General features: G+C 37.4%; 1 protein-coding gene across 1 annotated transcript in view; it reads right to left on the reverse strand.

Moving 5' to 3' along the window:
* SOX6 (SRY-box transcription factor 6) overlaps nt 1-24,698 on the reverse strand; it is a 379,772-nt gene that overhangs the window by 127,859 nt on the left and 227,215 nt on the right. The window contains exons 7-8 of the mRNA XM_075712793.1: nt 23,428-23,600; nt 19,795-19,863 (exon numbers count right to left, since the gene is read on the reverse strand). Coding sequence (XP_075568908.1) covers nt 19,795-19,863; nt 23,428-23,600 — 242 coding nt within the window. The remainder of the gene's footprint in view (nt 1-19,794; nt 19,864-23,427; nt 23,601-24,698) is intronic.

The raw sequence follows: 24,698 nt of genomic DNA on the forward strand, positions 1-24,698 counted from the left end.
CAAGGGCAAATACAGCCCAATGGATTTGTGACGTCAAGTTGTTTGACTTCACTGTCTACTGAGGTGAAAACTTCAACTGAAGCTTTTCCTGTGGTTGAGTTATATATAAAGACTGCCCATTCTGGATTCTCTCATTGAACAAACTGTCATGCAGCAACTTTTTGTGTAAAGGTAGAGGTAAGAAACCGAACCTGATTGAAAGAAGAAAACGAACTGATGGAGTCTGGAAAAATCCCTCACCTCAGTCTAGCTGTCTGCTTTCACAAAGATTGCGGGAACTTAGTTTTCTTTGAAATGTCTATCTTTCTATCAAAATCAGCTGAAATCAACCAACAGGCTGAAAAGTTAGTTGTATACACACCTTCATGCACACAACACAGAGTTGTATGAAGCTCATTTCCAGAGGCAATCAGGCTAACAATACAAGTCTGATATCTTCCTTTTATACTCAAATTGCAAAAATGACAGCTCTAGAAAGTGAAGCTTTTTTGCTGCTGTTGCTGTGCACTACAAGGTCTCTTCACAGTATTGACTGTAATGCCACAGACAACATTTGAAACAGCAAATTTCACAAGGAAAAAGATCAGAGCTCCTACGATCTTAAACTCCACTTTGTAGTGCAGTTTGCACAACGCAACACCTCGCTCCTCAAAGTGGAAGGTCTTCCTGCCGCAGCACTCCCTCTTCAATCCCTCTCCTTTCTCCTCCCAGGCACTCGCTCCCATACTTGCTCTCTTGCTAGTTCTGGTGCCCCCTTTCCTGTGAACCTATTTTATTCACTAAACTGAGAGTGAATTGAATCATATAGCTACTGATCTTGTCACTTTCTGCTGAGATGAATGGAGATTTCAGGAAGTGTGGGGCTTCCTATCATGTTGAAAGATGGCTCTGATGTGTGAAGTATCAGTCCAGGAGCCTTGGAAAATGTAAGATATAATAAATGAGTGAGTGCTGGGTAGAATAGTAACATACTATTTTAAGTCAGGCCTTGTTTAAATACGAGGGTTAAAAGGCCCTGCTGTGCCTCTGCAAGTCTGAGCCTATGCTCACATGTTTCTTACACAGTCCCGGATCAAGAGTGCATCCAAACTAAGTCTGGATCTTATATCAGGAGGAGACTGGGCTGTGCTCCACTCCTTTTGCATCTAGGTTTTCCTTCCAGGAGAAGCCCGAGGTGCTGAGCAGGATGGAGGCCATGGTGCACACCAACACATTTCCCTCAGGGGGATAACACCACCACCAGGATGTGGGGCACACTTGCACTTTAGGCACATAGATGGGTTAGAAATCCTGAAACAGGACTGGGAAGCACGTAAACTCAGCCAACAAGAGAGAGTCTAGAACTATTGGCCCAGGAGAAGCAGCAAGTAAGTGGCTTCCTCTGAGGGTTACAATATAGTTCCTAAGATCCTTTCATGACGTTACGCCCTTTTAAGCATCACAAAGAATGAAACAGTTAGGTCCCCCAATCATTCATCAAATACAACACAGTTTTCTCCTCTAATACTTCTAGCTAGGAAGTTTGCCCAGCTTCCCCAGTAGCAAGATCATTGAATGCAGGTGAGTCGTTATGAGGAACTGGACTGTTGTGGCTATACAACTAGGAAGCCTTTTACATTAGAAACAGGGTTGATCATAAACCTATCAATGAACACATGGAAAAAAAAGTACAAACTGTCAGGAGAAAATTATGGGCCAGAGATAAAAATTAATAGTGAAGAACTTGACAAAGTGCCAGACTTTGTCCAGATCCATGTTATACCTCCATCCTAAGATACACAAAAATAGCTGGTACGTTTTAAGGCTAATTGTTTTTAGCTGTGAATTACTGAAAAATAACTTAAAATTTATGGATTAAATGTGGAAACTATAGATCTCTCCCAAACCTTCTTACTTTATTGATAGCCTAATGAAATAAAAGCACTTCTGTTGCTGGTATGTTGGTCAGAACACTTGCTCCCAGAGCACGGAGCAATACAAAAAAGAATAAATGAGGTGAAACTTATTTTCAAAAAATATAAGTTAAAGTCTCCATGCATCTAAACCTTAGTTGTTCCAGTGGGTTCCATAAATTTAACTTAGATAGGATTATTGTCAACAAATTCACAGTGTTGCCACCAGAAGTTTAGAAAGCATTAGTTTCACAAAACTTCTTGTGGATGAAGTGGCAAACATTTTAACTAAGCCTCAACAATGCATACATAACAAAGGGAAGAACCTGAGAGCTACAGCAGGTGACAGATTGGCTGTCTTCAGAGTAAAATCTCCCAGTAAGATCTTCCTTCAAATTGTGCAGCGTATTCAAAGCAAATCACTGAAACTTCAGAAAAAAATTCTAACTAGTGAATTTGCAGAAAACATGTAGGGTAAGATGAAATGCATCACCAGAAATGAAATGTTTTCTCTGACACATGCAGGCCCTCTGCAAGAAGGAAAGATGACAGTATTTTGGTCAGTACCCAAGGCTCTGTTTCCATGGGAAATGTGTGCAGATCCAGAACAAGTAGTTTGGTAAGCAATGTAATTTATGAATGCTTGTTTCCCATGGTTTTGCATGAGATGCAAACTCAGAGTTTTGCTTCTCTGATGTTTTTTAAAGTATAAGCTCAGATCAAAACTTTTCCTGAAGTTAGGGAATTTTAGTATCTCTTTCCTGAGTACCTTCTTCAAGCTGGAATATGGGGAGAGCTTAGACTGAAGCCTTTACTTCCATGGCAACCTAAAAGGGTTTATCAGGGTCACTAACTTTCATGAGACTTAAATGAATGCAATACCTTTTAGGCTTCTTCCTATATCTCAAATGTGGTTACCTAATTACCTAATGTGTCCAAAAACTATTCAGGTGGAACTCTGATAGACAGACTGGCAGCACAATTATATAAAAGTCCTTTCTTTGGGAAATCAGGGTAAAAATGTTTTGGTTTTGGGGGTTGGTTTTTTTTTTTTTTTTTCTTTAAAACTAAATGCTATGACAAACACGGGAAACAGGCAGGTTGACTGTCTGAAATTTGCATTCATTACTACTATTTCATGGAAGTAATAAACCTCCCAAAAGACAATGGTGGCTGTTTGTAAATATAAAAAAAGATCTAAGAAGTGGGGAGGAGAAGTGTAACACTGAGTCAAAGTGTTCAGGTAGCAAGAATGTGAGAGAAAAGTGTCATTTATTCCTTTTTTCTTCAGTAGACTGATATGCTACTTTTACATGATTAACATTTCATTCTGGTAACCAGACAACAATGCAGCAAAGGAATAAAAGTTCATTCTTAGCTGGAAACAGTGAGCATGAGTTCATCTTCTTTTTTTCTATTGTAAAAAAAAGCTAAGTACTGTGGGGCCATGGCTTTAATACTCTCCACAGCTCTTCACAAAAGCCTCAGTGAAATCTGGGTCCTGTCATAGCATGACAAGAAGATAATCTGTGTGGGACCTTCCTTTCTGATTAGGAGGTGCTTTCTCTTAATCAGATGGAAAGAAAGTCTCTTGGTAAGGAACCCCTCCTCCTCCAGAGAATGGAAACAAATCTTTAGAGAAAGGCTTAGTCAGAATCTGCATGGAATCCAGGTTAAACCATTTTCCCTGGGCCTTATAACAGTACCAAATGCCCTAGCATACATGTAGCTCCTTAACTTCATCCAAAGCAGAATTTTAATCCAGGCAAGATTTCAACGTGCAATATAGGCCTTTGTAGCATTAACATCTGAACGTTCCTGGAAGCTGCAGTTCATCAAGTGTTATATACTTCGTCATCTCTAGGGAGAAAGGAAATAAATGGGTGACTCTAAGCCTTGATGGCTGTAAATCTACTACCAGGATGAAGGTAGATGTACTGTTTCTATTCTGTGGAGTTATTCCTGATTTGCACACAAGTAATTAGGATCTGGGTCAGGTTTGTGGCTTCAATCAGAACTCGTTTATTTAGTGAAAAGAAACATAAGGTTATTTACTTAATAATTACTTTAAAAAAAACCTCTCCTAACAAATCCTAAGGAAGATTTGCACTCCTTCCTATTACTATTATTCTCTTCTTCAGCATGAAAAAGCAAAGCCTTGAAAGGACAAAGTAGATAAACTGGGAGTCCTACATCCAATTCCAGTGATCCATCATCCATTCCATTCTTCTCAGAAAGAAAGAATGGATATTTTTTTCATTTAAAATAGTACCTCTAACATCTTTAATTCTTCATACTGCTAGAGAACTGTCTACTCAGGGATTATTTAAAACATTTAAAAGCTTGCAACTAGTTTCATTCTTAGCATTCTGCAACCTGTAGTTTGTACATTCACCATCTTCCTGCATGTACAATGGAAGCTCAAGGAATAAAACCTGATTATTTGCTCTGTTAGTTCTATGAGGACACCTATTTATGTTGCCTAGATTATGTAATGGATCAGAAATACTGAAATAAGAAAAAAATATATTTTGCTAATATTTTTTAATTACATTTTTTTAATGTAGAACTGAGTGACTATAAACTTCACGAAAATTCCAAAACAATTCTGATAATTGTAATAATTATATTGCAAATATAATAAAATAATACAATATAATAATATATTGGTTCTAAAAGAGACCACTTGAAGTAAAAATTTAAAATAATGTTATCATACGAAAATTACATGGCAAAGAAACTATGCAAGGGAAGACAAAACATTCCTTAGTTTACCACCTTAGCCTTGCAAAGATTGAGTCTTGCTTCCAATGCTAAATGTATAACTTGATGAAGGAAACAGTGAAATTGGGTTGTTTCAGTTTTGATTTGAAACTGCCTGAATATCTACCTACCACACTTGGGGTTTTTTTTTTTAAAAAAAAAAGAAAGAAAAAAAAAAGAAAAAAACAACACAACCCAACACAAAAAAAAACCCCATAAAACATATATGAAGGATCCAATTTAAAAAAAAAATAAATTTATGTCTATAACATTAGACAGTGAGTAATCTTACAAAGATTTCATAGGACCTATGCCAAAGGCGTAATGTCTAATATTACCTGTACAAACTCTATACAATGTTGGAAGCACCACTCCATTAGATGCTTCAGTTTTAATTTTTCTAAATTTTATCCTTTTCACATTCAAAGGCTTATCTCCATCCAAAAAGCAAGCTACGTCTACTGAGGTCACTCTATAATTGCTACTATTGTCTTAGTTTTCACAAATGTACATGCACCGTGTCCTGAGCACAGGCTACGAGCTTTGATGCCACACGTCCAAAAGCCTTTTCTTATGCCATATTGAAGCCCATTCAGCACATGACCCCAAAGAGCAGTGGGAGAACACTTTTTTCCACCTGTTTGGGTTCTGATTTTAGGAGGATCAGTATGTTCTGATCGAGAAGAGTCAAATGGGCTGCCTGTTTCACAAGAAAGTTTCCTGTTTGTTTCAGAATAGGCAATAAGCCTGAAGCCACGTAGTACTTCTTGACAAAGTGGTTTGCTAATGGTGACCACAACGTTTTCAAACCTGTTGCACTGGAGTGGCTCATCTTTCTCTCAAGGTAACAACAGAGTTTGGCAACACCGTCCAAAGAAAATAACTGTGTTTTCCAGTCTTTAAAAAAAAAAAATTACATCACTCTGTCAAATGATTGGCCTGTTCTCCACAGAGAATGCTGTCAGTAACACAGGAGTGACCCAAGCCCCACACTAGAAAAGGAGGGGAGGAGTCCTACTTCTTGTATAGCGTAGTGTCACTAGACTACTTGAAAGACACCATAAAGGTCTGCTGGTTTTAGACACATATTTAAATATGTACTGAGAGGCTTATAAAAAGCATACCACACTAGGCATGTAATTAAGTAAATATTAATATGCTTTATATACGTTGAACCATTTATCTGGACAATATTAATTATCATATTTACATGAATGCAGTAAGCACTGAGGACGACTCCTACTACTATATGCAAGACAGAGAAAGACCAAGAAAGAAGAGGAAGACATTGGAGAGCCAATTTCTCTGCACCTTTTGGGAAAAAAAAGCTTTCCATGAGCTTAAGAGATGATGGCTTTCATTGTAGACCTGAAATAAAATGAACACACTTCTTTTATTTTTGGTCAGCAGGACCTTTAGAATGTCTATTTCACAAAGAAAAATAACACCCTTGTAATTTTAATGTATGTTTATGTAAAATGAAAGTGGCAGTTCTGTGTTAATAAACCTTGGTTAGGGGGGGAAAAAAAAAATCAGTTGCTGAAATATGGTGAGTAATTAGCCCCTGAGCATCCCCTTTCTCCAGGAATGCTTCCTCCTGATCTGGCTCTTTTAAATAGCTCCAGTCCCGGCTGCCTTTGTTGAGCTTGGAAATTGTGCACATATGAGAGAAATTAAGCCCTCATTTAACAGGGACACATGCCTGTCAAGTCCAGAGGAACAAAGGCTGGTCCCTGGGGGCTACTCAGCTCCCTGAGGCTGCCACTCATTCTGTTAGCAATGCTTACCCTTTACAGATTGTGTATAAAACCCAATAAATCATTTCATCTGCTCTGGTTAATATACACATGAGCCTGGGACTTTCTTCAAAGTATTTTTTTCTTTTGCTTGCAACTCCATTCGTTTATTAAGAGGTGACCTACGTTTGCTAGAGTGTAGCCAGGTTTTTACCTTTATGTAATAACATTAATGTCTGTGAAGTAAACCTGAAGCATTTACTGTCAGAAATAAAGACATTTGATGCTACATCTATTTCACACAGGAAATGTTTTATTACTCTTTAATGGCCAATAATCATCAGTGTCTATTGTATAAATTACTAGTATATTCTGTTCCTCCTAAAGTTACATCTGAAATGTATGCATATTTCAACTGATAGTAAAACAACAGGGTAAATAAAATGACAGATGTATAGCCTTGCCTAGGAGGAGAGTCTTTTCTCAATTAAAATAAACCAAACAGGAAAGTAATATAATGAGGAAATCATTTCAGTTTTGCTCTTTACAAAGTATTATCACAAAGACACATCTATACTATCCTGGATAAAACAAAAGAAAAAGGACTCTGATGATTAAAAATAATATTAATTGCACAAATTGATAACTGAAGTAAACACATGCAAGAAAAAAATATTCATACACAATATATCAGCTACCTCCGAGCACTCTACGGTGGATGGGCACAATTATCCCCAAATATAAATGCACGCACAGTGCAGGGGAATATTTTACAGTGAATTAAAAAAAGCAAAATGAAATGCTGTCATTTCCACGTGAGCTCTTTTTGTTTTTAAAAAGAGGGCCTAATTCTGTACTTCTAGTGTTAGTCTTGACATAAGTGGAGAGAACATGAACAACACCAGCTGAGGAAACAGCACCCTGCACTGCATTCAATGAAGCAAAACTCTCACTAAGTTGAGCATGAGTTTTTCCTTATACTTGAGTGTAAGATTAAGCCAATGAAGACAAGTTAGTTGTGCAGAATAAAAACAACCTACAGTGCAGAGTTGTATCTTCTTTCCCCGAAATGGTGAACGCAATATTTCAATGCCTGCTATTAACAGGGATCTTTTTTTGTTTTGTCCACTCGGCAATTTTTAACTAACACATTGAAAGCATGCCATTTCTCAAGCAACAACATTACGCTTTGTATTTAAAACCACAAAATAAAGAGAGCTGACTGTTCTGACAGCTTTAATCCTGATGATACTGGGAGCCCCAAGTAAAAAGAAACTGGTACAGCATGGAGTTTTCCCTGCTCAGCAGGCAGAGAAAAAGCAGTTCTGGATTTGATAAGTAAAACCAGATATAGTCAATGGTTATATGCTAAAGCCTTGTAATTAATGGGAAACATCAATGGTCCAATGAACTTGCATATCAGTGGGGTCTTTGAGAAGGCCTTTTCTCCCATCTTGTTAAAAACTCATCTACCATACAAGTCATGACTTTTTTTGTGTAAAGAATGTAAAGTGTAAAGTGCATGGTCCACTGTCATCAGAGGGCAAAAGGGATGAGATAGCAAGACTCCAGGTCCCATTTATACATTAAAAAAAAAAACCCTGCTTGTTGTTATTACTGATATTTTTCACTGCAAATTTGTGTCAACATAGCAATTAAAAGTGCCTGACAGGATTATGACCTCAATATGAGGTGCTCTGTAAATACGAAGACATGGCTCCTTGTCCTGAAAGATCTGACAGTCAGAAGAAACTATTGTAATAGTATTTCATCCTAGCTAAAAATAGAAACCACAGATAAAAAAAACGGCCAGCCTTAGACTGTACCCAAAGGCTACAATTCAGTGTATATTAAACCCAACATATTAACAAATAATTACCTTACAAGAACAAATTTCTGTAAAGAAAACATGGTACCATTATACCATACCCCTGCAATCTTAAAAGTGGCAGAAATGCAATAAATAACCTATTTCTTAGGAATAAAAAAATGTACAATGCAATGCACATATCTGCATTGTTCAACTTAATAGGGATCTACAGCTTCTCCTCCACCATAAATACGTGAAATGCGTTTCTGAATAATTAACTGAACAGAAATCAAAAAGGTTAAGAGACTGGGTCTGCTATACTTACAGACTCAGTCCTAACTGTTATGACTGCATAAGTAACTGAAAAGTAAGCCTTTATCAGTAAAAATAAGTTTGTTATAAAAGTAGTTCTCATTCTGGAAAGAATCTGACTAAACCTAATTTGTGTGAGTAAGGATTGGGTCCAAACTCAAATCCCTGGTGCAAAAGTCACAAAAAAAAAAAAAAAAAAAAAAAGGAGAGACATGCATTTGAGCAGAATTTGGTTCATTCCTCAATACTTGTATTGGATTTACCAGGTTAACAGAAGATCTGTTTCTAGAGTAGGCCATAAGCAGCCATTATGCAGGCTGTTTTTTCCCCCTTGAGCAAAAATTATCAGAAACTCTGAGCCACTTTATCCACCTACTCTTTACAGATCAAAATGCAAAACGTTGCCGTGAAAACAAGGGAGAATATGCAAAGGTGTTATATGCTGTGTATGCCACTGACATAACACTTTAATAGGATATGCTGTAATTTCCTGCAATTAATATCTTAGCAGAGCTATAAAGGCTTTTTTTCCAAAATTATACCATTGCGTTTACAACACTAAAATTAATGTTGTGTCAACCTTTCCATTATAAGCCCCCTTTTTCAGAGGTTTATAACTTGGCTGTAAAAATATATTCTGACCTAAAATGTGGCATGCAAGATCTCCATTTAGAAGCAGCCATTTTGATTAAATAAAAAACATTATTTAATGTCTGTTTCAAGTAAGTCTTTGGAATACCCTACAAAATGCGCAAGGGACTGCCAAGAAATCTGGGCATTCTTTGAACAAAAAATTATTTTCTCTCCACAGTAAGCCAGTGTTCAGAGGATGTTTCACAGCCATGGAAGTTGCTCCATATCTGTAAGGAAAATACATGGATTTGGGAAACTACAGACTTCTTCAGTGAGAGTAGTGAGAGTCCACTTGCCTCTTGCTGTATGACAATGGCTATATTCTGGTCAGCAGCTTGACCACATGGGAGACTCCAGCTAGCTGAAATGGTTTTCGTTGAGGAAGAAGAGTGGGTGAGAGGAGCAAACAAATATTTCTGAGGTGGATTCAACTCTGGCTAAAAGCTCCATCAAAGTAAATTAAGGCAAGTGATAAGCTGACAGAAAGTCATGATAGAAAAGACGGTCAAGATGTTAGAGAACCACCCTATGAATTCTGAAACCACAGATTTCACATCTGTCAAATTTCATATAAGAACTGGATCAAGTCACTTAGGAAATTTAGCTTAGGTGCTTAAATTAGGAACCTCGTTGTCTAATCAACAGAAGGTAATTCACAGCACCTGGACTGCTTTATATATGGAGTCAAAAGTCCTAATTCAGTCACCCAAATTAGATATCTAAAATTAGATGCCCCCAAATATCTATATGCTTTTTATTCTGCCTCAAAAAAAGTGTTGTGATGATAATACACTTCAGCTTATGAGACACTCAGATATGCAGTTACAGAGGAGATGAGTATCCTGAAAATACATCACGAATAAAATTCAATGAGATGGAAAAGGCAAAGCTAAAATGCGATAGCAGAGTTCTTCATACAAATCACTCGTTGTCAGAGCAAAAAACAAGTGTCATATTTCCTCCTCTAAGAAAAGTTTGTTTCTGTATTTATATTATATAAATTGCTTTGTCAAATAAGGAGTCTCAGTCTGTGCTTAGGCTATTAGGTATACATTTCACTATCAACTTTAATTTGCTACCTGTAGCAAGTACCCACACTACTCATTTATCTGCCTGATCTAGATTTTAAACTAACTCTATGCTCCTCCAACTTGTTAATCTCTCATTTAAAGAATAAAAATGACTAATACATTACTTTATTTTAAAGTTCCCTAACTCAGAAGTGCCCTTCCATACTGTGGGGCCACGATGTGTCTCAAGATGGATTTCACACTTCACCATCTACTTTGAATTTCTTTGCTTTTATTATTTGGTGTTACAACTTTAATATTTTCTTAACATACTGTCATTTTGGGTGGGTGAATAAGATGAATTCAGCATTTCATAATGCTCCATTGTATACTGTTTACATCATTTATTTTCTTTTTATTGAATGATTACAAACTTCAATTTAAAATTAATAACATTTTGTGGGAGTTACTGCATATGAATTAAGTGTGGTGATGTCAGTGCATCCCTCTGGAATTTAAAAGATATTTCACTGTGTTATATCATGTGCCGCACAGTATATCAATTTTTATTTCCCATCTCTCAAGCATGGAATGCACACTGTGTAACTTCTTGGATTCTCAATATAGACATAATTTACCCAAGCTGTGCAAATGCCCAACTTGCTGAAGATGATATATACAAGATTTATATAAAAGACTAGTTCTTTCAAACAAGCAAAAGCCTTGCATACAACACAAGCCACTACTTTATCTAATTATTTGGGGAGATGAGGTTCTAATGTAACAGACAGAAGGAAACAGGGTGTACACTGCAGTCATAAACCAGCTTTTCCTTACTTGAACATCGACTTTAAAATTAGATAGGTAAATTCCCGGCAAGGCCATTCACTGTTCCTTGAGAGCTATGCTTTGACATTTTTGTGAGTGTCTGGATTAGTTGGTTGCATAAGACAGTGAATATTAGAAATACTCATTCACTGTACTTCTACATATATGCCATCAAATGTATACCAAATGTTAAACAGCATCTGGTTTGCTCATTTACCGGTTTGCATATACTACTACTTTCTTTATGTGAATTCATAATTCCTGAATGCATTCAGAGCGCCATGCATTTACTTCTTCCTTGCTGTCATGACATTAAATATATTTAAAATAAATTTTTATGCTCAAATTGATTCAGTAATACACTTGCATTCTGGAGCATTCCCACAATTACAGCTAAAACACATTTTGATTCTCTAGGTCAGGATTTAGCCCATCTGTAAATTTAAGATTTTACTGTGAGATTTCAAAAAGTACTTTACAATTTATTTGCTAAATGCTTTTTGCCTTTTTATATGGGGCTGTACTTCATCATTTTCTTCCAAAATACTTGCTTCTGCAGACAGAAATTTTGACCTCTGATATCATCACATTCCAGTCTTGCCTGTGTATCTGAATATCTCCATAAATCAAGTCATTTCAATACTAACATTTATTAACTATTTTCTTTATTCACTATCTCCTGATGAGTGTGTCAAAGCCGGGGGGGGGGGGGGGGGGGGGGGGTGCTAAAAAAAAGAAAAGTAACACAAATCCTGATTGTTTTCCCTCTTGGCCATCACATGGTTGTCAATCACAAAAATCATCACTGAAAAAGTAACTAATTAGAAATGAAAGGCCAATATCTTAAGTGGGTTCTGTTAGTCCTGGGATATGTTTCAATGTAACTCTGATGTAAGACCTGAAAAAGAGCTGCTATGCCCAAAAGGTTGCCTGGTTTTTCCAACAACATCTATTTGTCTAAACCCCCTACCTCATTTATAACTTTGAGATTCCAACCACAGAACTAACATGCTAAGTCCTTCCTCATATGAGGTGCTCAATTCCGCAAAGCCTACTTATGTGACCAACACTTACATATACAAGTCATCAAATACTGGCTATGCAAGTATTACTCAAGCAAATAAGACTTCACAGGATCAGTCCTGTTGGTAGGCTGCCAGTTGGCTCAATTTCTGCTCCCAGTTATCCATTTTAGTTTGTGTACGTGCCACTTCGTAAGGAAAATGGTTTCTGTGCTGGAGCAAATAGCGCATTGTTATTGCATTATTCCAAATATTGCAATATTGCAAATATTACATTATGCAGACTGACATTACGCAGACCTGTATGCAGAAGAATAGTGCTGGAGGGGGTTCAGAGGGGCATAATCTCTGTCAGACTCTTTGGGAGGTAGATCAGGGTGTCTGGATCAGGCGGCACTGAGGCTTCCACAGCGTGTCGGCTCCACACTTGGTCGGAACGGGCAGGCTGCCAGCTGAGAGTGACCCCTGGCCAGCAGTACAGGTGGGTAGCAAATGTTTGCTTGATCCTCTGCTGTTATTCAGGAGCTGGTTATAATCTGCCCCTAAATTAACAGGGCTCAAATCTGAGGCCTTTCTGTAAGCAAAGGCTGCAGAATGAGTGTTTGGGCTCAATGGAATCAGTGAGATTTTAGCCCCTGGCTTTGACAGAGGAGTGGCTGAGAGCAAGCCACTGGCGAGATTGCAATGCAGCACACCCAGAGCGAACGATGCAGCAGTACTTGAACTGGGGAGTATGGATGCCTGTGCCTTCATTTACAATTTTAAAACAGACATGGGAGAGGGAAAGTGGGAGGGCAGCTACTATCATTTTCTGCACCAACATGCGCCTGAGAAACAATGACATTTACTTCGGTTTAACTAATTTCCACACATCAGATCATGTTCGGCGCCCATGTGCCAAAGTCCTATTCTTCAAGTCTGTTGAAATATCACTTTCCGAAACATGTGTGCTAACATTTGGCCAACACCACCACAAGATCATTTTATTAACTTGTAGCTCATTTCATAGACTGCTGCTCATGTTGCTAACATATGCTATTCTACCATTTACTGCTCTATAATTAGAGAAGTCATATGAAAGAGATACACAAGGCTTAATTTTTGCATTAAATACAATTTGTTTAGACTTGGGTAGGCGAAATAAAGCTATTTAAAAGAAAAAAAAAACATATAGTGAATTAGAAAACTGCAAGAAAGCTAATTTAACCCTTAGAAGGTCACAGTAAAAATTTTCAAAAATCCACTCCCCCACCTCAAGGCTGCATACAGTTTTAAGGATTGCGTTAAGAGTCAAATCCAGAACTACTTTCTGCTTTGCCAGGATAAATCTTGTTTCCAGGGGCTGAGGGCCTCAGGGGCAGGGCAGCTAGCAGGATCCTTTGCAAATGGGGGACCAAGGTGCAAGACCGGAAGCTTAGGAGTAGCACAGGAGGGGCGAACCTTTAACACGGTGTGTCTTTTTGCTTAGGCCACCACTATGCTGTCACGCCAAAGCATTTTTAGTATGGAAGAGGCTGAACAAAGGATAGGGAGCATCACCGGCTGCTGGGAGAAAGTAAGGATCCCACATTGCTTCTCTTCCCACACAGCTGAGAGAGAATATTCCAAGCCAGCCACAAAGATGGCTTTTGTTGGAAAAAGCTGGCCTGTAATAGACCTTTTGCTTGGGTAATTATCAAATAAGGACTTTAGAACTCACTAATAAGCCCCTATGTAATAATAAGTAAAATATGAAACATTTGACTCTGATGCCTAGCATATTTGTCTTTCCTCCATTGGATGACTTTCCATTTTCACTAAGCAAGCCATGAGCTGGACAGAAGCTGCGATGCCACGCCTACCGCAGAGCCCCGTAAATTTGAATCAATGATTTAGCAGCCAGCTACAAGTTACAGGCACATAACAGCCTTCCTCTCTTCCACGTGCACACAACTGCATTGCAGAAGGGAGTTAGACAGAGATTTTTTTTAATATTGAACTGTTTAAAAAAAAAAAAAAGAAAAGAAAAAAAAGACAAAAGATACCAATGACAGCTGGGAACCAATTAATAAGCAAACTGGAATTTAAGGGAAATATATCCTTGCTACTGTAAATTAATAAACTGCAGCTATACTTTATTAAGCCACCACAATAATTTACATTTTCTACTGCCATAATCTTAACTGCTTATACATTACAGTAGTTTTACCTATTCTTTGATCCAGAAACATCACTATTAAAATGTTTGATGCAGGCTACAGTGCATCTATCATTACTTGTAAAAGTTAATTAGATTAGATAAAAGAAATAATTAGATTTGCATTTTTATCCTGGTTTTAAACTTCCAAAGAAGATCACAACAGTGTGCCTGTGGGCAATTAAAAACAGCATACAGCAGTGAAATATAAAGGCAAAAAAGGTCTGCTTTTCCTGGCTAATTCATGATTGAAGATACAATTACAAAATATTTTAAGGGTTTGCTGAAGCTGGGGGCTATTCCTAGACTTCTAAGCTTTGTTTATAACTCTCGCTCTCTTTCAAGGGAGTATCTGATCTGCGTACCCTGCCAATAGTAGTATCAAATTGCTTTCAATGGCTTTATTTGGTCCTGTTCAGAGCTTGCTGGAAGGGGATCAGTTTCATGATCAATAACAAAAAAAAAAAAAAAAAAAAAAAAAAGGTGGGGAGAATATTCCCTAGTGCCAGAACAGTAGCATTGCAATTGCTTTTTGCTTGTCAATGCTAAATACAGTTTACAAAGAGAGGCAACCTCAGAGAGTGTAACTGAACTGACAATAACTAGATTCCAGCTTGTGCATTTTCAGCAAGCTCACTGCAAGGAGCTTTAACCTGTCTCCAAAAGGCAATAAATGAAAGGTTCAGCTCTTAAAATTGGAGGTCAGTTACATACTTAATGATAAAGCATATCTTTAAATCTATTTCTAGTATTATTATCCTAGCAAAAAATTAATTAACCAGGTCAGGGAGGCCATGAAGGCTAATGTGGAATGTAATTATTCCTGATCTTTAGACATGTACTTCACATAAAGAGATAGTCCTTATTCAGCTCACCAGGTACCTGAATTGTCAGTAGTTAATCATGGATAAGAAGAGAGACTCATTGGTTCAGCCTCTTAAGTTTTAAGTATGATTCAAATGATTCCTATTCAAGGACAGTTTAAATAGTTGTAATTTTTATGTTACTATTCTTTTGTTTGTTTACTATCACAGTAATCATGTTCACTCTTTTTGACTGAAACAGAAAATGCAAGAACATCAATATGAAACTACAACAGCCTGAATGTATAGATTGAAATTAGAAAAAAATTACTATTAGGAATAATTTCTAGTGGCTGAATTAAAACAGAATACTTGTGAGAACGGAGGAAGCCAGTTTTTCTATGCAACAGAAATCATACTGATTCAAACAGAAAACAAAATGCTCTGCAATGGCATCGAGCATAGTACAGAGGAAAAAGGTAAAGAGAAATGGACAAAAGCTGATCAGCATCAGGATCGTAATACCCATTGCAAGTTTTTGCAGAAAAGCTCAACAACCAGTGTCCCTTTTAAAGATTTCAGCCACAATTTAGGACTCACCTTAACGAAGCCTGCCCACCAGAGGAGGGAAGCCCTCAAACATTCATCCCTTAAATCCACCTCACCCCCTGAGAGGAAAATCCTGGAGCTACGTGCTCCAAGCATCAGTGGGATCCAACCCCTTCCTCGCCTGGACAAGGTGGGATGAGAGGCAGTCCCCAAGCCTCATTCTGAAAGGACTGAATTCTGGCAATGAGGCACTGAATTCACAGGGATTTCAGAGCCTCAAGCGGTTCTCAAGGTTGGAACCGTTCTAGAGATGCAAGCCTTCCTTTCTTCCAATGTAGTCTTATCTTCATGATGCATCACCAAATTCCTCCTTCAAACAGCTTTTTCCTTTATCACTAGAGGTTTTTGCTTTCACAGCACAGGCTAAGAGATGTCCTAGAAATAGTCTCATTTTGTCCCTTCTACTTTAAGAATGAATACTTTTTATTAAACAAAAAAGAAAGGTCTTTTAAAAAATCTGAATCGACCTGGAGACTGATCTGTGAGCACTTACTTGCCCTACAGTATTTTCTCAACTTTATTTCCACTAAAAGCAATGATTTCTCTGCACAGCTTTCTAGAACGAAGAACTTAGTTTGGCATACTAGATTTCCTCTCATCTCTATGGACTCCTCTGTAGAAGAGTGTTTATGAACATTATGAACATTTGAGCTGAAAAGTAATAATACACTGCATTTATTTGAAATTTTTCATTTAAGATTCTCAAAACATTCCATTTGAATTGAGGAACAGGAAACAATTTGCCAAATTTCAGATAATCAGAGACAGAACCGAGAACAGCTCCAGATTCCCATTCCTTTTAGCCAACAGACAAAACTGCTTTCCCCAACATGCACACCCTGAAAGTAACATTAGCTTCACTTAGAAACATGAGACGATTATGCAGAACATTTAATGACCTCAGTACTCTTGAAATACCTATGTTGTTTTCCTACGCTAAGCCTAGCTAATGTCCTCTTTGCTCACAGATTGTTGACAAAGTTTTGGATGTATAACAAGTCTGGAGTAGGTGTTCCAGTAAATGGTCTTAAAAACAAAACCAAACAAAACCCAACTAAGTGAAATAAGGTGTGAAAATTATTACATAAAAAAACCCCCTACGATAAAATGTAAATAATAAATACCAAATAATGAAAATTCTCAATAAGTTAACCCAGTAGGTGTCCAGGGAAAGATGTGTTTTATTTAATATGGATTATTTAAACTTTTGTATGTGGTTGACAGATGTCTTGTAAGCCCCATCTAAAGTAATTTCTAATTGTTTAAATGGTTAAATAAACTGGATGCACTTACTCACAGAAATTATTGTTTAAGAATTAACACTGTACCTCAGAAGACGATAGTGATACACTGTGTTTCTCATGTGATGAAAACATTGCTTCAGCAATGCCCCACTCCTGCATCCTGGAGAACACACTGTACTTATTTCAAGTAGCTGTGCCATGAATAGGCCCATGCCCAGATGGAACTGGCACCTGTGCTACTTACATTTTTGTAATCTCTTCAAAAGGGGAGTGTCAGGGAAGAGTACTATTGTTTTTCCATGCGTACAAAGTATACGTAAGAATCCATGCCATTTTATACAAGTAATCACTGTTTCCTGAAAAGGGTTGCTCAAGAGTGTCTTTAAACAAATTCACCTTCTGAATAGCATCAAGTTAGTTATCTGGGACACAGTTCCAAATTCTACCAAGCCCAAAAACTAAACTGAGAATATAAACATTTATTACAAAATTGTTTTTCCCCCTCAAGCCACAGAGAGTGTGATTCACCTCATCTCACTTCAGATCTCTACACTATAGGCATCAGCATCCGTATCCTTTATAGTTAATGGAGAGAAACAGCCATTTTAGGAAACAATTCATCTGACATATTTTAAATGTCTACTTTAGGACAAGATGAATTGCATCCTAAAACTATTTGGTCTGCTTCTCTCTGTTCACTATAAAAACAGTCTGGATAATTAATTGAGACAGAGACTACACTGCAGTTATCTACTTTTGATATGATGAATTCCACCCAGAGTCACCAGCACGACCAGTATCAATAATGAGGTTTCCTGGGAAGGTGCTGGGAGGGGACCTGAGAGAACCCTCACAGCACTGCATCTCTCGCTTGCCTCCTGGGTTACCTCAATCCCACCTATAGTCCTTAATGAGCGACAGGTCTCAACAAACTCCAACACTCATAATCAATTCAATAGCAACAAACCTATTAAGAACTGCAGAGGCGACTTAGCAACTAACTTCTCTCCCAAGCAACTCCTGGCTAGCAAACCTGCCACTGAATTAAGAAAGAACAAATAAACAAAGAAGAACCACTTGGCTCACAAGCAAATGGCCTATGTAAGCTGGTGTTTAGCCTAGGAAACAATCTCCTAACATACTTTTTTTTAGTAATCTCCTTGTAAGATCATTGTATGTTTGAGATGGCATCTTCCCAATATGCCTAGTGTTTCATACTGGAGTCTACAATGTTCCTTGGGCAATGAGATGCCCACTACCAATCTGGCTAACGAGCTGGGAGAGGAAACAGTCCTCACTGCCTCAAATACACTGATTAGATTCATGTAAATAGAAGGATAAATAAAGAGGCCCAACTACTGAGGAACTATGGAATAAGAGTAGCTTATATTGGCAAGAGTTTTGAAACAAATACAGGGAAGGATTACCAAGAAATAATTTAGCTCACATGAACAGAACAATCATTAAAACACTTCTTTGTATATATGTTTAGGAAAGGACATGAAAGAAACCTCGTGGAGGCTTGAGCACTATGTAAGAGGAAAATTGTGAGACAACAAGAAAATGAACCTGCAACCTATTCTAAAGCCACTTTTCCTCATAGTCAGTGAAAGGGTAAAGCTACTGGAAAGCGTTGAGTGAGCTGAAACATAAAGTACCTTTAAACTTTTTACTACAGAGCAGGATACTTTGCAGTGAAAAATACCTACATTCTCCAAATAGGAACAAAAATTACCTGGTCATGATTCCGCTTTCTGTGTCCTAATTTTTAAAGGAATTTAAAAAATTAGAAAATTCTCATGCAAATAACTGTTCTGTTTAGCAGACTGAACTATGTTTCAATCTTAGCTTTTATGCCAAGTAAAGATTTTTTTACAAGATTCTTTGTTTTTTGAAGCCAGACTTGCAAATAACACTTAGAGAAGATTTTTCCTTTCACTATTCTTACATCTCTTCCATCGTTTATATACACCTAATAAGAACATGCAGTCTTCCAATAGGCAATAACAATGATGGTGCTTTAGAATTCGATTGTGTCTCTCATCCCAGGTCTCAACACATTTATATATGTTAATTAAACTCCTTAAGGTGTAACTGAAACTGCATTACAATATTTGCAAGCATTCCTTTGGAATGAGGGAAGGAAAAACTTCAGTTTTGGCATCTAGTAATATGGCAATCAGCTGATTAAGGAAAAAACCTGATAGTCCAAGCTTATAAGAAATGATTGGCAGCACAATCATCTGTCAGACCAAACAAAAATATTTAAATCAAAGAACGGACCCATGGGAATGCTTTCAAACAAAGTGGGAAGCAGAGAAGGTAAGACAGTCACATGTCAACAATGCCTCTACCTACGTGTCACTCCCTACCTGCATATATTTACGCAAAGTTAAACCAGGTTCTGAGTACAAGTACAGGAAACTGAATACCTCCAGAATACTCCCAGATCCGCGAAGGTACAGTTACTCCTAAGGTACATGGGACATGTATACCTGTGGGTACATGAGCAGACTGGTCCCAGGGACTTAGTACTGCCTCAGTGTCTATTATCCTATTCTATAGTTGTTTGCTTTAGTTAATGAAATGGAAAACATTCTTCTAACCTGCTTATAAAGCCAATTTTGCCTTTGTAGAATAGGGAATTTATAAACAATGACTGAGACTCTGCTTTTAATTCACACAATACAAGTCAAATTGATTTCAGACTTCAGAATTAAACAAGAAGATTTAAGAAATAGTTCATAACTTCCAGAAGAAAATTCTGCTTATTAAAGAAAAGCTCTTTCCACCAAAAAGATGTTTGACAATAATTTTCAAAGGCACAAAGACCCTCCATAAAGAGCATCTTTACTGAGGCTTGTTAGTAAAGCACGTGGCTGCTTTATTTTAGATCCTTCCCTCTCCATAAATGGAATTTAAGTATAATCAGAAGAGAGCAATAAAACACACTGACCTGAATTTGCTGCTGCAGTAGATTGATTTTGTGCTGCTGTTGCAGAAGTTGCTGCTGTTGTCTTGCAATCTATTAGAAATAAAATTTCCATCAAATTAAAGCAGTAATATTGAAACTTCAATATTATGAGTGAAAAACATCTTATTAGTTATTCTTTTTTTTTATTACATTTTTATTGAGCATAATTTTTTTTTTAAATGAAGGATATTTTAGAGGTATCTGTATATGTGAAGTAAACATTTTAAATTTAAATGCAACAGAAAAACCCAGTTAGTAGGAAGTATGTATTTTAAGCACTTAGGCCTCAACTCTGCAAAGCATAGAAACATAGGTTTAGCTGTGTGCATGTGAATAATCTCATCACTATTCAACAAAGCATTTAAGCCTGTGGTGATCTTTGACTATGATGCATTACTGTTAGCTACAATGGGATTGAAACACATGCTTAAAATTAAGTGCTTTGCTGAATGGGGATGGGATTACTCAGGTGCTTAAGGTTAAACACACATTTTCCTGCTTTGCTGAACTGGAGCCTTGGCTAGTATTTATAGATGTTTCACTGTTCAGCACAAGCTCCTAGGGCAAGCTTCTCTAACTTCATTCACTATGAGCAGCACATTATTTCTCTTGTAAATCTTGAAGTCTTCCTTGGAACTATTCAAGGAAGTAGTCTCATTTGGTGTAAAAGCAATACCTGATGCTCAGTAACTCATCCTCAACACAACCCTGTGAAATGTGTTGTTATTCTTACCCTCATTTGCTAGATTCAGTAAGGGATCTGGAGGGTGAAGGTTCACTATATCCCTCCTCTAACATAGATGGAGAGAAGCAAGTGTTCAGGGCAGGGAGCACTCAGAGACTAATGAGAGAGAATCTGCCCCAGACACACCTACACCCCTCAACCCCCACCATCCAAAAATCAGCATGCAAGAGCAGAAAGGAAGTAGGATCCTGCCTTCAGACTGCACAGCTGCTCCCTGCAATGGGTAACGTGGCTTGCAGTTATGGTGGAGAAGCTGCGGGGAGCTGGGGGAACAACTGGACTTCTGCTTTAGAAGGGCAACTGTGCAGCAGACTGAAACAAGGACAAGATTTGTGTTTCCTGGAAACCCCAGCCTCAGCACTTCTGCTACCTTCATTTCTTAAGTATAATTTCCTCTCCCGTAAATATTTATCTGGAGCAGAGGAACCACATAAAACAGCAAGAAGTTGGTGACAAAGATAGCTTGGTCACTTGAGTCCACTGTTTCGGTTTTGACAAAAACTTTCCTGGTCTCCTTCCCCACCATCTTTCGAGCACACTTACTCTCTCTGTTATAAACAGAGAAAGCTAAGTAAAATGTTTGTATGATAAAAAAATTACAGAAATGTAACAAGGTTGATTTGGAAATAAACAATCACATAGTTTTAGTTCAAACTGTTCAGATTAACTCCTAAGGAATCTGCAGTTACATATTAACAGCTTGTAATTGTGCACACAGAGAGATCAGGTCTGTAATTTCTTTAATCTCTCACTTTGTCACCTGGAAATAGCTCTGTCATTTTTTTCACTGCTACAGTTAAAATTCACTTTTGTATGGGAGACCAACACAAAATTCATACATATTTTAAGTCTTGCATATGGCCTCAAAGAGACAAATTGAGGTCTGTGTGATTCTGGGGCTGGATCAAGGCAAAGTGCTTCACAGGAAAGGAATCAAGCAACTATCATAGCCCCCTACACTGATGCTTGCAACAGGGATCAAACTCCCTTTATGAGCCTGGTGTTCAAATATTTCTGCATAAATCTCCCAGTAAAGTCAATAAAAATATGGTGAATGAAGACTGAAGAAGCAGGCCCCGGTCTGCTAGTGAAAAAGGTAGTTCAAACAGAGCTAGGTGCCTATGTGCCCAGGCAACCTAGGGGCAGCTCCTAGCTCAGGCCATCTATTGTCAGGTCAGTGGTCAGCAGCAGTGTCTATGCTTGGAAAAGCAACTCTAATGGTATCTGTGCTACAGAGAATATTTAGAAACCTGTATGAGTGTTCGAGTTACTATTTGTAATGAGTAACACAGCAATTGTGCTATTCCATCTTCGAAGCGTAGTGCTTGTCACTGAAGATAAGCTCTGTCACGTTTATGTCCACATTGTCCCTACTGCTAAAACCTCATTGAAGGTAACAGAAAGATTATCATGATATTCAGCTTCATAAAGGAATTATTTGTAATTTCACATTGATATCAGACACTGCATGGAGCTGCATCATGGGTCATTCTTTCTGAGTGCTGTATCTTTTTTCACAGATACACAGTATCCTATGTTCAGAATTGTTTGGAACCACTGGTGACCTGGCTGCTACTTAATGTGGTAAGCTATAGCCAAGGCAAGGATGAGATCTTTGTTTACAGGTGCAAAGGCACTTATCTGCCGGAGTTCAGACTGTGAACAGCTTTTTGTACCTGTATGTATAATATAGTACCATTTGAATAGGCATTTCCTGATGAAAACCAGAAATATATCATGAAGCATCTAATGTCAATGGTTCCTCTTAGATGGAACAGTACTGTGATAGAAAATGTATCCAATACCCTGCAATGCAATTACCATAGCATAGTCTTGATGTATAGGTTTGACACAGTAAAGTAGGGTACACAAGTGCCATGTGGCTCAAATTCTGAATTTTATTTGCCTATCGGTTGAGCTACATGCTCGCTTCATTGAGCATGACAACCTAGTTTTAAGTGTCATTTAATTTTCATTTTGAAATATAATTACAAAGTGTTCACTGTAAGATATCACTCGTCTGCAAATGTGTCAAGATTAATTTGTGCTAGCTTATTCACAAGTGTCAATAGTTAATTACTGTGTCATCTCTGGATGGCTAAATGACATTCTAACTTCTGATTTTTTACAGTGTTCCTTTATGTTATTTTCCATTAGGGGATGAGTCCATATTCCTACATGTGGGCAAATACTCAAGCACATAAAATACCAGACGTCACAACTCATTAAAATCAACAGAGCATATATTGCTGTATATATCATATAAAATACGTTTAACTGAGAAGATAATTCTAGTAATAATGTCAGATTCCTAAAAACCACACATTAATTTGGATCCGTCTGATCTAATGCCTAGGGGATCACTGTTGTTACACTTTTGTACAATGAGAAAGTGACAGCTCTTTGGACAACTGCATCTTTAAAAAAAAAAAAGAAAGCAAAAAAACCCCCAAAACCAAACCCACAACATGAAAAAATAAATCGAACCTTACTTCTAGAAGATATTTGAACATTTGACGATGCTTAAGGTTTTTTGTTCAATTATATTCTTGTCAAAAAGAGAAAGAGTTAAATAATGGTTATAGTCTGGCTTATTTGTAACTCCCAAAATTGCATCTCAGTGCAAGAAACAAAAACTGTGAAATCTATCAAAATCCATTTGTTCTAGGAAATAAATTATTTGAATGTCCACACCAACTTTTTTTTCTCAGGGTCCTATAATATTTCCTCTTTCTGGAAAAAGATGTAATTTCTGAAGATATTTAAGCTCTTTTATCAAACAAAGATGAAGGGAAACACCAAACAGAACAGTGTTTATGATAAGCATTCTGCATGAAACATTTTCACAGGTTTCTTTCTTGGAGCCTCACCTGTTCTTGCTGTTGGCGAGCAAGGTCCATTTGCTGCCGTTGTTTTTCAATTTGTGAGGCTGCCAGCTTTTTCTGCTCATCATGGGCAGCCAGGAGCTGCTCCCGTAAGCTGATCAGCTGGGTGATCATAGTAGAGAGCTGTCGCTCTTTTTCTGCCAGGCTTTCTGGTGTACCTAAATGTGCAGGAAAGATGTACTGTAAATATGAGATAGACAATAGTTACCAAGCAATATTCTCACACACACACACACAAAAAAAAAAAAAAAAAAAAAAAAGCTGAATCATGCTTATTTCAAGTGGCAGCTTGCATATAAATTTTACTAACAAATCCCAAAAGAATCTAGCACATAGCTTTGCTGTGCTCTAAGCACTGGAGGATATAACAAAAATTGGAGCAGAAAAGATACAGAGTATTTCTTCTTTTCTGACAGGAGTAATTAACGATGCACTGTGTACAAATCCCTATATCTTTTCCATCTAAATCTGCTCAGTGTGATAAATACATTCACAGTTTATTAGACATAATTTTCCTTCACTTTATTTTGTTGGTTTTCTCCCCAAGTATGTAAAAATGATAAAAAAAAAAAAAAAAATTAAAAGATGCTGTTCAGTAGAAGAAGCAGTTTAACAGTTTATTGATCATTTCTCTAAAATACCCATATATCTGGTAGGTCATTTGGGTAAATGTAAGCTTTGGTTACAGAATGCATATTAAAAATGAGCTCTACTTGTCCCTAAGAGAAATGGCTAACCTGAGAAAATGGCTTAAAAATTTTCATTTAACTTTCAAAGTTTACTCTACAGAGAGCACTTAATTAATATGAAACTACGGTACATTTATTCTTTGCACTAATGATGCTTAATGGTCTGTTTATGGGTAAATTGCATGGGTCTCCTAAGTAAAGTGTACAGGGTCCTTTTGCAAATCAATCCAAAAATATCCCATCTTATATGTGGACATATTACTCTGTCACAAACAACAATGTCAGCTCCTATATTTGAGCCATACACTGCATTTTCTTGTGTGAGAATCTCAGACCCACAGCTCTATAAGAGGTAATATAATTACAGTAAGGTAGCAGTTCAGGAGTATTTGAAGAGCATCTGAAAGAGGTTTACAATTGGAAGCAGGATAAATGAAGCAGTTTTATGTTGTACAGGAGAACTGAGAGTTGGAGAAGAGGCGAACGAAATCAAGAACTAGTCAGGTCTGTAATCTACCACAATGATACGAGAAGTGGCACAAAAGAGAGGGTATTCACATCCTTCCT

This window comes from Pelecanus crispus, chromosome 6 (genome assembly GCF_030463565.1).
Source record: "Pelecanus crispus isolate bPelCri1 chromosome 6, bPelCri1.pri, whole genome shotgun sequence".
NCBI lineage: Eukaryota > Metazoa > Chordata > Aves > Pelecaniformes > Pelecanidae > Pelecanus > Pelecanus crispus.